We start from the raw sequence: 13,640 nt of genomic DNA on the forward strand, positions 1-13,640 counted from the left end.
GGAAGCTCACACAACTACTGTAAAATCAGCAGTGGAAAGTGTACTTGTCCTAAACTCAATATTTTATTAGTCTGCAAAGCTAACCTTTAGTTTTTCTTTCTTTGGCTTCTTGCTCTTGGAGTGAGTTTCTCTGCTGCAGACAAGTCCTGCATTTGCTTAAAAGCTCTTGCAGAGTTGGAATTAGAGCCGGGTTTAATTGTTTGGGAGTATGTACCGACAGGAGCAAAGCAAGTGCCCGTAAGTCCTACAAAAATCCAAACAAACATTTTACATTCCAAAGCCAACATTTTGACACAGTTAGTAGTTTAAATGCACATGTTTATTACTCTTCCAGGAATCCATCCTGGTTCCTCTGGTACTTTTAGAAGGATGCTAAAACTAGAAAGCCAGTATTATGATACTACTGTCTTTGTATTTCATTGGTTCCAAGTCACTAATACCATTGTTCTTTGCACCACACCACTTGACTGAAGACCTAAACAGTATTTTCTGAAAATGGAAAAAAAAAAATCAGTAATAAAATTTATACAGGAATTTTAAAAGCAAACCCTGAATGATCCATGAACAATTTAGGCCTCATTAATCTAGGACTCAGTTTTCAGAGATACTTGATTTCTGGTAGGTACCACAGGTCGTCCTCATGTAGCGCTATAATCCACCCTGGCCTCTAAGCATTTTGTTACTTAGGAGGCAGGCAGCTGCTGGACGTGTGCCTCACATGCTGGCGGGTGTTTCATTTTTCTGCAACACGGCTTTCATGGAAGTCTATACAAGCAACCAATTCCCCAGCTTTAACTGGCTTTATAGGCAGACTATTAACTTGATTTTCAGTTCCTTATGAGTCACAGGCACTAATAGAAACATCACAAGTAACAGTTTAAAAAATTTGAGCAAGTAAAGGCAATGTCTCCTCTTAGTGGGTTTATTGCCCTTAGCATTTTATGACATTGGCTCATGTCTTAAGGTGACAGAAAGTATGCTACATACATAAAAGGCAGAGGGAACACATTTTCATTTGGTTAGTTTTTCATCATATGTGACTTCTAGAGTTTGAGTAAGTTAAAATTATGTGTATACTAAGGCCAGATTTAGAATTGATGTAATAAGGAGAGTTTGAAAGTACATGACTACTGCTTTGTATAGTTCTTACCCCATTTAAAGCAGCACTTGCTTTGGAAATTTCAACTCTGTTGGTGAAATCAGACTGCAGGTTCTGATATTGATTTATCAAGTTTGTAATAAGGGTGCTGATCAAATTGGCACAGTTAGCTTCAGAAAACACTTGACCTTGAACCTGAAAAAGATGATTGTAAAAAAAAATCTCCAAAAAACCAACATAATGAAAACACAGCCATTAACTAACTGGAAGTAACAAGTTGAGTTTCCAACTTGTGACATACCTTTAGAAGAAAATGTGTCATGAATGTGTAGACAATGTTGTTGTTTAGAAAAGTTCTTTCATCCATTAAGATGCATTTTATATATTCTGCAAAAACAGGATCTTCACACAAAAGCTTGATGCAGTTTTTTGACATAGCAGACTAAAGTGGGGGGAAAAAAGCACTGATTGGTTGAGCACTGAAATAAGTGCAAGTCTTAAATACACTGCTTATGATAGATATACATCCAAAGTCACTTAACATCTTATTGGAAAAACCACTTCCCTTTGGCCATGCCATGCGGCTTGTGGGATCCTAGTTCCCAAATCAGGGATTGAAGCTGGGCCCTCAGCAGTGAAAGCACAGTGTCCTAACCACTAGGCCACCAGGGGAATTCCCAGAAAAGCCACTTTTACTGGGTTGGTCGAAGCGTTCATTCAGGTTTTCGTGTAAGATGTTATAGAAAAACCTGAACAAAATTTTTGGCCAGCCCAATACTTTAATCTACTCAACTCTTGGTTACAATTATACTCCCAATAACTTAAATGAGTAAGTGTTAAGAAGAGACTTGTAAAAAGTCTGAAAGGCGAAACTGAACAAATACATTTTAAAAGAAACGCAGCCTTATTATCTACCATTGAGTTAATAAGGACTGGAAAAATAAGACAAATGGGATGATGTTTTCAGGGGAAAAGAGACAACCAAACCACCCACAGAGAAAAGATTTTAAGAAATTTTATTCCCTAAAATGAGTTAAAACTTGCACTATATAATGTCATAACAATAGTAATTTGTTTGGTAAATCCCTTTCCCCTACACCTTCATAAATATTGCAATGATAAACAGCAAACCTCTTTTCCTAATTGTCTCACATAGAAATCAGTGGGTCCCAAATATAGACATTGTACTAAAATTTGGTTTTCCTGTTTTCAAATGGTCATGGCTCTTAAACACAAGTAGTATGTCTTTAAGTATATTCCCTAGATTATTTATACATGTTTTAATAATAACATCATTTACGTGGAAGAAAAAATGGATTATTTTTTAAAAATAGGACAAAGTTTAGATAATACTGTACATGCATATACTTGTTGTAAGTAAACTGTTTAAGGTCAACCCAAGAAATTAGGAGTCAAGTACAACTGGCACCCAGGTTTTCAGATCCTTGGTGTCAGGAAAATCTGTCTTTCTCTACCAGTAGTAACAGTCTCTGCCTATGATTCCTGCACAGTACAGACGGCTTTTTCTATAGGGCTGCTAGGGGCTTTGGAAGCTTGAGGTGGTCTGACTTTGTTTTAAGGGAAGTTGGGGGCGGGGGGGCATGCTGATGAATTTTGTGGGAAAAAAGCCAAGAGAGTAGTGCAGTGCGGCAGCAGATAAAGCAACAGACAAGCGACAGGCAGTGGCAGAACACAGAAACCAAAGAAAGCAACCACCGAAATAAAGGAGAATGAAAACAGCAGCAGCAAGTGGCAGAGTTGGCGGGGGGAGGCCAGATATCTGTTCCAATTTACTGAATCAACCACTCAGCTCAGAAGTCAACCAGCAAGTTGTTTTCTGTGTGTTTACTATGTAATACTATGCCATATGACTAGCCTATCAAAGATTCCTAGTATAGAAAACAAAATGACATTTCTTTAGGAATACAGATGACTCAGGTAGTCTTTAGACTTGTGAAATTCACAGTTTGGGACAGGGAGGCAGAGAATCAACTATTACAGTACCATGTGACATGTATCCATTAGGAGAGCATACAGCATGCAACAGCCTGGACAAGAGGCTGGACCAGACTCAAAGTATTCTGGGTGGTAAACGTGGGTAAAAGTCCATGCCAAAGGAATCAGTCAACTCACATCATCTTCTGGAAATAGGCAACACACTCAGGCAAGAAACTGGAAGTTTTTTTCAGAGTCTAAAGAGTAGGGTCCTTTATGCCTGATCCAAGGATGAGCCAAACCTTAGAATCAATCTGATTTCCTCCTCTTTCCCCACCATTCTTCCTCCACAATTTAACAAGCATTGTTTCGGTGCCCACATTAAGGGGTTGGCTCTTAGACTTAAGACAGGAAGGGTACAGTGTTTGCTGTTCTCAATGAGACTGCTAATAAGAAAACAAGTGCACCAGACTCCAAAAACTGCTCTGAGGTCATAGGTAAGCGAGAGGTAGTGAACAGTCTGCTGAAATGTTTTCTGTTAGAGGTTTTGAAATGGTGGCAAGGAGAAGAAACAGGAGAGGTGAGGAAGACCAAGAAGTGGCACATGGCTTCTTATCCTAATAGCTCCCTGTCTCAGACTTTCACAACTATTTATACTGACCTTTAAATGAGGAATTCAACTAAAAACAGCTTGTGTGAAATATCCTTTGTGATAACAAATGTATGGAAAAAGAAAATTTCACAGGGCGACTAGATGTCCATTGCTTAATAGTTATTTTTTCTATTAACAGTGTCTTACCTACCAAGATTTGAAAACATCCCCAATTTCTAGCTAATTTTCAACCCAGTGTTCCTAAAATTACTGACCACCTGTTTGGAAAAGATGAAACACCAAGTCATCTAAAACTCATTTTCTTTACCTGAGTCTGGCATAGCTCAGTCCAAAGTTTGGGGAACAGTGCAAGATGAAGTGGCAAACCTTCATAGGCAACTAGGACACCTAGTATTTGAAAAGAAACCAGAATAGGTTATAATTATAAATTACACTACTGAGATATTAAACTCTGCAGGTACAATAAATAGTATGGCTATTTCTAGTCATAACTGCATATTTTCTATGTTTTAGAAATACGTAAAGTATTTAAAGGGGAAGAATTCATTCCAATGTTTTAACCAGTGAAATAATTTTTAGAGTTCAGTATACTTGGACTTCATTTATCTCCCATACCTCATTCCTAGAAGGACCTTCGACAACTTAAACCAATTCAGGTTTTTGAGAATCAGAATTTTATCTGGGACAATAAAATTTACTGCAAGTGGTTCCAAAGCTTTCTTGGGTTAAGTTACCACTCCGCATATTAGATCATATTACATGGAATTGCTAGAGTGCAGTGGGGACAAGGGGTACAAGTTCAAACAGGATGTGAAGAAGTAGGAAACACATCATTCTCTCCTCTCTTATCTTGTTTCTCCAAGGATAAGATGAATGCCTTTGTAGTAGATTTAGGTAAATTCTGCTCTAACAGCCCCTAGCCTCGTCCCCAGGACCCTTCGGGTGGATCCCACTTAGCTGCTGTATGTCAGCATCTTACTTGAAACGTCCAAGGCTTTAACTTTTCTTTCTCTTGACTATTCCAGATATCAAATGTTTCATTAAGAAATTAGTTCACCTAGCCCCTGCTATCCTCTCTCTCTCTCAAAACACAGAAGTTGTAATGCCACAGTCAGTCATAAGTAAATTTTCCATCCTCCAACACTCCCATCCCCCAAGGAAATCATGGAGGAGAAATATAATACAAGTTATCTTCCTACAGTTAAAAAAATTATGAGAAACAGCTCAAGTTGGCAAACATTTTCAGTACAGGGCCAAATAGTAATTACAGGTTCCCCCAATTATGAAACTTTTCATAAGCTGAAACATCAAGTGAAAAAGCAATTTACCTTTTTCCATAAAAGCAAAAATCCCCTTTGCATTTCTTTCAGTTAGCAACAAGAGGTACTAATGAAGGTATTTCATAAAAGTGAAGTGACATAAAGCAAACTTTCAAAAATTTGGAATACCAGTATTTTAGTCTTTGTAGGCTATTTAACTGTTGCAACTGCTCCATTGACAGCACTAAATGAATGGGTGTGGCTGGTCTTTCAATAAAATGTTATTTAAGACATTGAAATTTGAGTATTGTGTAATTTTCATGTATATCACAACATACTCAAAATCTCAGAAAAAAATTAAAAATTGTAAAAACTCTTCTTAGCTTGCAGGCAGCTCACTGGTTGTTCAAAACAGGCAGCACACAGGTTACTGTTTGCCAACCTCTGTATTAGACTACGGGTCTGAGAAAATCTCAGAGAAACCAGATCAGTCATTCAGTTTAATCGTCGAAGGATGCCTAGACTCCCTTTTCTGGGAAAGCCTACCTTTTATTTTCCTGTCAAGATTAATTCCATTTTAAAGAACCAAAGAAACTCTCACCTTTCTCCATTATCCTAACCTAATCTGGCTGGGATTGGAGGCATTTGCCAATCATAACATCACAATACACAGAAGCAAACAAAGGCATGTCATCAACACTGATGGCTACAGAGAATAAAATTCCTATGTTCCCATGTTTCAGCATTATAATTATTCATAAAAGTACAGCAGGGATTGGCAATAGGCCCATGGCCCATTTTTTCTGGCCCCTTCACAGAGTCTGCCAACCCCTGAACTAGAGGTTGCCCTGACATAAACCCTCTGTGAAAGCAGGCTTTAACTACAATTTAAGATCCTCTAGACTTTATTCCTATTTTCCACAACTACTAAAAAGCTAGCACTACCACAAAAACAACAGCAAAAAAACAGAGGCCTTCTATGATGTAAGATTGTTTTCAAATAATATTGATTCAAATATGTTTATTTTACAAGTGCAGAATGGAATAAACATACTAACATCTATTGTGCTAGGTAAGTCAGATAATCATATTTAATTTTCTCATCAACTTTGGGAGGTGTTATGTTACCCTCATGTTCCCCACTGTTTTGAATGAGGAAATGAGGCTCAGAGAAATCACTAATCTGCTCAATTTCATCCCCAAAGCCAGTGAGTGATACAGCTGTATCTATCCCAGACTTAGATATCTGAGTCTAAAGCCCACCATCTTTTCAATAATCAGTTTCCCAAGCTTTAGCCATCCATGTATAATTTTCATCACTGTTTTCATATCTGTCCATCTTCTCTGTTTACTTGATAACTGTGCTTTAGATTCATTCAGAGAAGCTAATCCTATGTTGTCCTTGTCCTAGGCAATGTAACATCCAGGACAATCATGCATTTGGTATGAATTACTTACTTTTGTAATACAGTAAGATCTATTTCTTAACATGAAAATTATTTTCTCTGGGCCATCTTGTACATTCCATTCTGGAAAACACTGCCACCCACAGTGAGCTAAAGACACCTCTTTCACATCCTAATTCCCTACTGAGCTTGCACCTTTGGAAGGAAGGCCATCCCTTCAAAGCAGGAGCTCAGTTTCTTTCTAGCATTTTCACAAAGCACCAAGGATAAGGTGTATCTAGGCTCTACTAATTTAAGGTAGAGGCCAATGCCATCCTAGTCCACACACTCCTCCTCCAATAGGGGTATCTCACTTACTGGGTGCAAAGCACAGGGAGATGCAATCACCAGCATTCATAGGCACGTTTCCAAGCCTTACCTCAGCAAACAGGATGGGCAGACCTAAAACATACTGGTTCCGGTATTATCACTCATCTTTCTCAATCCTGTGACTTTGGGCATCCTTAACAAGGGTCCTTACTCCACCCCGTTCCCACCCACGAAGGAACCATGTTCAACAATGAAGAGCTATTCCAAATATATTTTTTCCTCAATAGTGGCACCTTATACTGTAGAAGCTGTTGGGTGTGTTATGTAAAAGAAAAATCTTTTAAAGACAGCTTTTGTAGGTAAAATGGTAATACATATGGTTGCTGTGAGGATGAAATATTTTATATGTATATTTACTAGTTAGGGTCTCTGTCCAGCTTTCTATAGGAGTATTTATCCCATTCAAGCATTACTCATGGGAAGTGGGAGCTCTGGCCAATGGATGGAAGCCCACAGCTAATGCTCCACTGCAAGACTGAATCAAGACATCTTAGCCTGAGAATATCACATTTAATTCTTCTAATTCCCCTATTTCTGACTTCATATCCACTAAGCAAACTATTGTTGTTTACTCGGCTTCCCATGCAGGTTACAGGGGAAAATCTGCTAGCCCTACCATGTAACTTTCAGATTGCTATGCTCATTCTTCTTTGTAAATTAACAGACTGGTAACCAAACCCTAAATTATACATATGTCTATTAAACATAATGATTCTATATGACCTCATATAGGTGGATGTGCCCTTGGATGGATAAAAGCTGGCTTCATTCATCCTAAGAAGCCTTTGGGGAAACAGCTAAATGAGCTGTTTCTCCAATAAGTATCACCTTGATATCAAAAAAGCTGAAAGATGATCAACAGTTGTGCTTTCATATTGAATTTTAATGTTTACTTACATACTTACATCAACTATATTAATTTAATTCTAGAAACTTTGAAGATTATGGATGTTCTAGGTATATCATGTTACTTGCAAAAAATATTTTAAACCACCTTTCACTTATTAAAGTATTAAGAAAGCTTTCAAAAACTAATGTCAAGGTGATTTTTGCTTTGTGTCTAAAAATGAAAATTATGAAATCTAGGGATTTGTTTGGAGAAGGCAATAGCACCCCACTCCAGTACTCTTGCCTGGAAAATCCCATGGACGGAGGACCCTGGAAGGCTGCAGTCCATGAGGTCGCTAAGAGTCAGACGACTGAGCGAATTCACTTTGACTTTTCACTTTCATGCATTGGAGAAGGCAATTGCAACCCACTCCAGTATTCTTGCCTGGAGAATCCCAGAGACGGGGGAACCTGGTGGGCTGCTGTTTATGGGGTCACACAGAGTCGGACACGACTGAAGCGACTTAGCAGCAGCAGGGATTTGTTAGTTTAATTTTACTTGAATATCTTATTAATCTGCATGTGCACTACTAAGGTACCTAAAAAACTCAGTATGATCAGGGTTTGCATTACCCATTTTCTGTTTTGGAAAAAACTTTCCTCAAATGTAAGATCAATGCATGATCATTACAAATAAGTTGTATTTAACCTAGAAAATAAAAGCATCCCATAATTTTATCCTTAGTTAAGAATATAATCCTCTTTTTTAACATGTACTGATCTTCCCCCTTGTTCATAAGAATGTGGTCATATTCTGTATTTTCCAATTTGCTTTTTCATGTGATCCAAAGTTATTTCCTATCATTTTATTTTAAAGACTATATTATACAAATGAACTTAACTAAGCTGCTATTGACAGACATTTGGGTTTTTCCCAGTTTTACCCAATACAAACCAAGTTAAAATAAACATCCTATGTATGTTACTATATATTTAATGAGTAGATTTAGGGTGGATCCCCAGATCTGGTATTGCTTGGGCAAAGGGCATGAACAATCTAAACTTCCTCTCCAAACCAACCCCATTAATAGACCTCCTCTTTGCCAAACTGTAGTATCATCCAAACTTTACCTCATAGTTGGGAGGGTGGGAGTAGAAATAACTGTTTACTTTAATGTTCTTTACCATCTTACTGAATCCTAAAAACTCTTTGTATACTGGTATTCCTAGCCATTTATCTGATAAGAAGGCAAATATTTCACTCATTAGCTGTATGTATTTTAATTCAATTCATGGCATTTTCAACATGTAGTATTTTCAATTTTCATGTAATAAAAAATTTCAATTTCTTATTTATTGTTTCTGGGTTTTGTGTCCTGTTTACATGGTCCTTCAAATCTCAAGACAGTATTCATATGATCCTATGTTTTTTATTTAATATTTCTAGGATTTTATTTTTCACAATTAAATAATCCTCCTAGGATGTATTTTGGTCTAAGGAGCAAAGATGGTATTAAAATCTTGCCTCTCCTCTCCCAGAAAGCTACCCAATATCTCAATACTACGCATTTTCAACTAATCTGGTGTGTCATCTTTATTATCTACCAAATCCTTGTGTATCCTTATGTTTGTTTTGGGGCTGTTTTTCTGCTGTTCCATCCATGTGTTTCCATAGCTGCAATGTATGGTTTTAATCATTAGTTTTAGTCATTCCTTGGGTATTAATGGGGTACTGGTTCCAGGAGCCCCCAATGCTTAAGACCCTTATATAAAATGGTAATACAATGATTACAGTGGAAATTTCAATCCACAGTTGGCCTTCTGAGGATACGGAGGATATTTACATAGGTGCTGCTGTGCTTCATGGCTCAGTTGTGTCTGACCCTTTGCGACCCCACAGACTGTAGCCTGCCAGGCTCCTCTGTCCATGGGGATTCTCCAGGCAAGAATACTGGAGGGGGTTGCCATGCCCTTCTCCAGAGGATCTTCCCGACTCAGGGATAGAACCCAGGTCTCCCACATTGCAGGCATATTCTTTACCCTCCCTCTGAGCCACCAGGGAAGCCTATTTACATGAGAAAGAGGAGAAAATAAACCCATACTTGCTGTTTTTATGTAAAAAAAAAAAAAAAGAATAAAATTTTTACATATCAAAATACTGCAGTTTCAGACACACTAGTATTATTTCACTTGGCAATTGGCAGCTTTGTTCATATTCCCTGGATTCTCTCCCAACTTTGTCTCTTCTATCCCCATGCCTGACTGTCCTCACTTCAACAGCACTTCAACCCTCCCCTCTTGTTGCCAAATATAGTTTCTTGAAGAGACTATACAATTAAAACTCCTTATCAACTCTCTGCTTCCCATCCCAGTTGTTAATGTGGGCTTTGCTTTCTCAAGCTCTCTCATTGCCTCTACCCTGGAAATAGTTATTTCAGCTAGAAGACTGGGACATAATCTCTCCATTTTTAAGAAGCATAAGGAAAGCAATGCTTTTAGTTCTTTGTTTTACTTCATATCCAAAATAATGTCCAATTTTCTTCATTAAGATATAACCATGAAAAATTTCTTTTCCTGCTCAATTTGTTAAAGGTTTCGGTTTATATATATGTAGAGCTGTCCTATGCAATACAGTAGCCACAAGTCACATCTGCTATTTAAAATTCATTTGGTTAAAATAAAAAATTCAGTTCCTTAATTACATTTCAAGTTCTGAACACACACATGGTCAGTGGCTATCATACTGTGGATGGTGATGCAGTTGGAGAATATTTCCATCCTGCTAGAAAATTCTAAAGAACAGTCCTATGTAGGGAACTAAACACCATGAGCCAGCATAAATGTGCCTCCTGAGTGTTAAGTGATGAGGAGCATAAAGTAAGATGAAAGTTGAGTCAGCTAATGGGATGGCCAGGTATGTGTCCTTTCTTTCCCTCCCTCTCCTATGTTTCCCAGAACTGTCTATTTGTGTTAGTGAAGAAGACAGTCTCACAGGGTGAAACATTCATTATTTCAAGTAGATAAGACAGCTCCTCACTTAACTTTTGGTATAAATCACATGGACACAATTACTAAGAACTTTTCTTGAGGTTAACATCTTTCTAAGTCTTCCTCCTTATCTGGGAGCAAGACTGTCTTATTAGAACTCCTGGGTATTTCCCTACACTTGATCGTTGTCACTGCTAGATTTCAGCTTTTTATAGCCAAGTGCCACAACTCAATTATATAATCATGAAATGGCCGATATGAACATATCCTCATCTGCCCACTCCCCGATCTTCAGCCACATATATAAAAAACTAGCTAATGGTAGCAGGTGGAAGGAACACCCTTTCAAATCTGAAGACATTCTAATCACTTACCAATAAGCTGGTTTTTCTGAAGAGAAATTATCCCTGACAGTTGTTACCACTTCCTTCTTGGATAACAAAATCTAAGGTATGTTCACATCTTTGGCCCTATCTATAATGGATCAAAACCTTTGCCAAAGGAAGGAGGGGGTTGTGACTGAGAAGGAGCACAATACATAACTTTCAAGGTGTTATATTACTTCCAGGAAGTAATATTCTACTTCTTGACCTGGTTGGTGGTTCCATGAGAATTTCACCTCCCATGCTCTTGACACAAAAACTATGGTACAATGGAGAGGATCCTGGGCCATCCCTAAAGGTAATAGACTCATACGACACACAGAGCCTGAGAACTCTGGAGATCTTAAGACAGGGGACATGTGGAGGGCTACATTTCTTCTAAAGACTTATCAGCTAGAAAAAGTCACCCAAAGGGAGCAGTCTTCTAAGAGCTCTCAGCTGCATCCGCAGAGAGACAATATTACATAAAAATAATTCAAGGTTTTCCCCTTTTATAATTCACTGATTTTTTTTTTTCTATTTCTCATATCTTCCTTTTCAAATTCCCCTTCTCACTCATCCCTCTATTTTATGAGACTTACCTCCTAATTTACTCATATATGCACCTCTGCTTCACCCTGGCAAGTCCACTTAGCTTGCTCTTGGTGTTTCCAGCTCCAAAGCACAGCTGGCACTATTGATCTTATCTTATCCTCTAGATCAGGGCTGGGGAAGTCCATCTCTCTAAGTCTGCCTCCCTAAACAGAGCAGTTTTTGGTTTTTAAATTCTGCTGGGCAGATGGAGGAGGACTTGGGCTTCTATGTACAAAAGTGATGAGCCTATTCCACACTCCTTTATAAGCCAGCTGAAACTCTGGGCAGAACTATTCAATGGAAACCAGTAAGTTGGTGTTTTCTTAAAAAAATAAAAATGTTCCCAAGAATAATTAATAGTTTTCAACATTCACTTTAAAAAAGAAAAAAAGGATTGGCTCATTTTTTTCCTCCCCTTCCTAAATGGCTAGGGGCTTAAAATAATTCAGTGGAATTTACTGCTCATCTTTTATACTTACTCAGCTTAACTAATGTTTCAGTAAATTTTTCACAGTTGATTGCAACTCGGCATAATAGATGGATGAATTGATGATAAGAAAAGAAGTAGTCTAGCAGCATACGATCATAAACGTCATCTTTGCCCTGAAGGTTAAAGATGATAAAATGGTTGCACTTAAATTGTATAATAAATTAAAGAGCATATTTTGTGCAAATGTAATAAATTTAACTAAAAAGCTGATTAAATATTTAAATTCTATAAGAACCTAGTTTTAAATTCCAAGTTTCTATTAATGTTATTAAGATCTTAATTGTCACAAGTTTATTTTCAGTGTGCAAATGTTATCAATTAAAATTACCCCTTATTTCTATATACTTTAATAAAGTAAAACTACTGTAGGATTTTAAAATGTGACACTTGAGTTCTACAGACATATCATCAAGAAGAGTGAATTAAATTTGATTTTTGAAATAAATTTCAGATTATTTCTGAAATGGTTTCTACTGTATTAACTATTTTAAATATTTTATTTAATACAAACTTCTTAAATGCATTTAAGATCCAAAGATAGTGGGCAAGAGAGAATGTGAATAAAGTGGGTGAGGAAAGATAAATTAGTGAAAAAATTGTTTATGAAGTCTTAGAACTAAGATAAATTATCCTGTGTCGATGTTCCCTCTCTCTATAATTTAGAATTAGCTCTATTTTAGAATAAGTATTAGAGAACCAGAATCAGGCTACAAACGATGATAAATTCATCAATCAGTGATAATTAGGCTTAGGTCAAAGAATTATAATTAAAGGGCAGTAAAAGGAGTCATTGATTATATGGTGAAATATAAACAGTAGTCAGTACCTAACTTGACCTTTCAGATTTAGATACATGACCCATTTACAATTTAGCCTAGTGACAAATACTAATGAGACTTTCTGTTAGGATATTTTTTGAAGGGCAAAAAAAACTTACTACTTGTGCTTATTATTGATTTTGCAAATATTCAACCAACATTTCAGAGCAGGAAAAAGTCCAAATGAGTCTAATCTCCTTAGGATCCAGAAAATGGTCATTTAAATCTAATATATTCATAATGGCCAGAGGGGAAGCTCTAAATGACTGTGTACTAGAGAAACATGGTTTTCCTGGCATCCCAACATACCTTACTGGTTTCCACCATTGTGGGCAAGAGGCACATATTGAGTTCAGGGCGCGGAGGCCGAATATTGCTTTTCCCTCCTATTAGCTTGATATTTTCTCGACAAGGGAAATAAGGTCCAAGAGACACTAAGACATTAAAAGTGTACAATAAGAATAAATGGAAAAAATAAATCTCCATGTTTCAGTGTGCAGAAAGATTAAATGCCAACCATGTCAAGTACTGTGCTAGATGAATACATACTTGGTATATTACTGTGATGATAAGTACAATGGTTGTGCTGTAGAAATGGAACCAGAGTATGAAGAAAGTCATGGGGACTCAAAAGCACAAGTTCCTTGAGGACATCTGAAAATAAAAACACAATGTTGGCATTAAAAACTGGAGTGTGGACCTGCTATCTTCAAATTCACCAGTCCTACTGGAGTAATTGATGGTAGTGTGGCAGCTAACAAGTTTTAATGAGTCTCACACTGTCTGAGCTCTCAGCCCCAGGACAAACTGTCTGATGCTTAACCAAAAACGGATCCACAGAGTTATTAACCACAACAGGGCATCATTAAGAAACCGAAG

General features: G+C 37.4%; 1 protein-coding gene across 7 annotated transcripts in view; it reads right to left on the minus strand.

Annotated features, from left to right (window-relative positions):
- The window catches only part of USP34 (ubiquitin specific peptidase 34), a 240,420-nt gene that overhangs the window by 1,634 nt on the left and 225,146 nt on the right, over nucleotides 1–13,640 (minus strand). For 5 of the 7 annotated variants that reach the window (XM_070798851.1, XM_019970352.2, XM_070798854.1 and 2 more), the window contains 7 exons: nucleotides 13,311–13,415; nucleotides 13,071–13,195; nucleotides 11,933–12,056; nucleotides 3,955–4,034; nucleotides 1,401–1,541; nucleotides 1,151–1,294; nucleotides 85–244 (listed from right to left, as the gene is read on the minus strand). In XM_070798851.1, the coding sequence (XP_070654952.1) occupies nucleotides 85–244; nucleotides 1,151–1,294; nucleotides 1,401–1,541; nucleotides 3,955–4,034; nucleotides 11,933–12,056; nucleotides 13,071–13,195; nucleotides 13,311–13,415 (879 nt within the window). Of the gene's footprint in view, nucleotides 1–84; nucleotides 245–1,150; nucleotides 1,295–1,400; nucleotides 1,542–3,954; nucleotides 4,035–11,932; nucleotides 12,057–13,070; nucleotides 13,196–13,310; nucleotides 13,416–13,640 lie in introns of those variants that run through there. The other 2 variants (XM_070798855.1, XR_011569295.1) reach the window with 2 other exon arrangements.

Source organism: Bos indicus, chromosome 11 (genome assembly GCF_029378745.1).
Source record: "Bos indicus isolate NIAB-ARS_2022 breed Sahiwal x Tharparkar chromosome 11, NIAB-ARS_B.indTharparkar_mat_pri_1.0, whole genome shotgun sequence".
NCBI lineage: Eukaryota > Metazoa > Chordata > Mammalia > Artiodactyla > Bovidae > Bos > Bos indicus.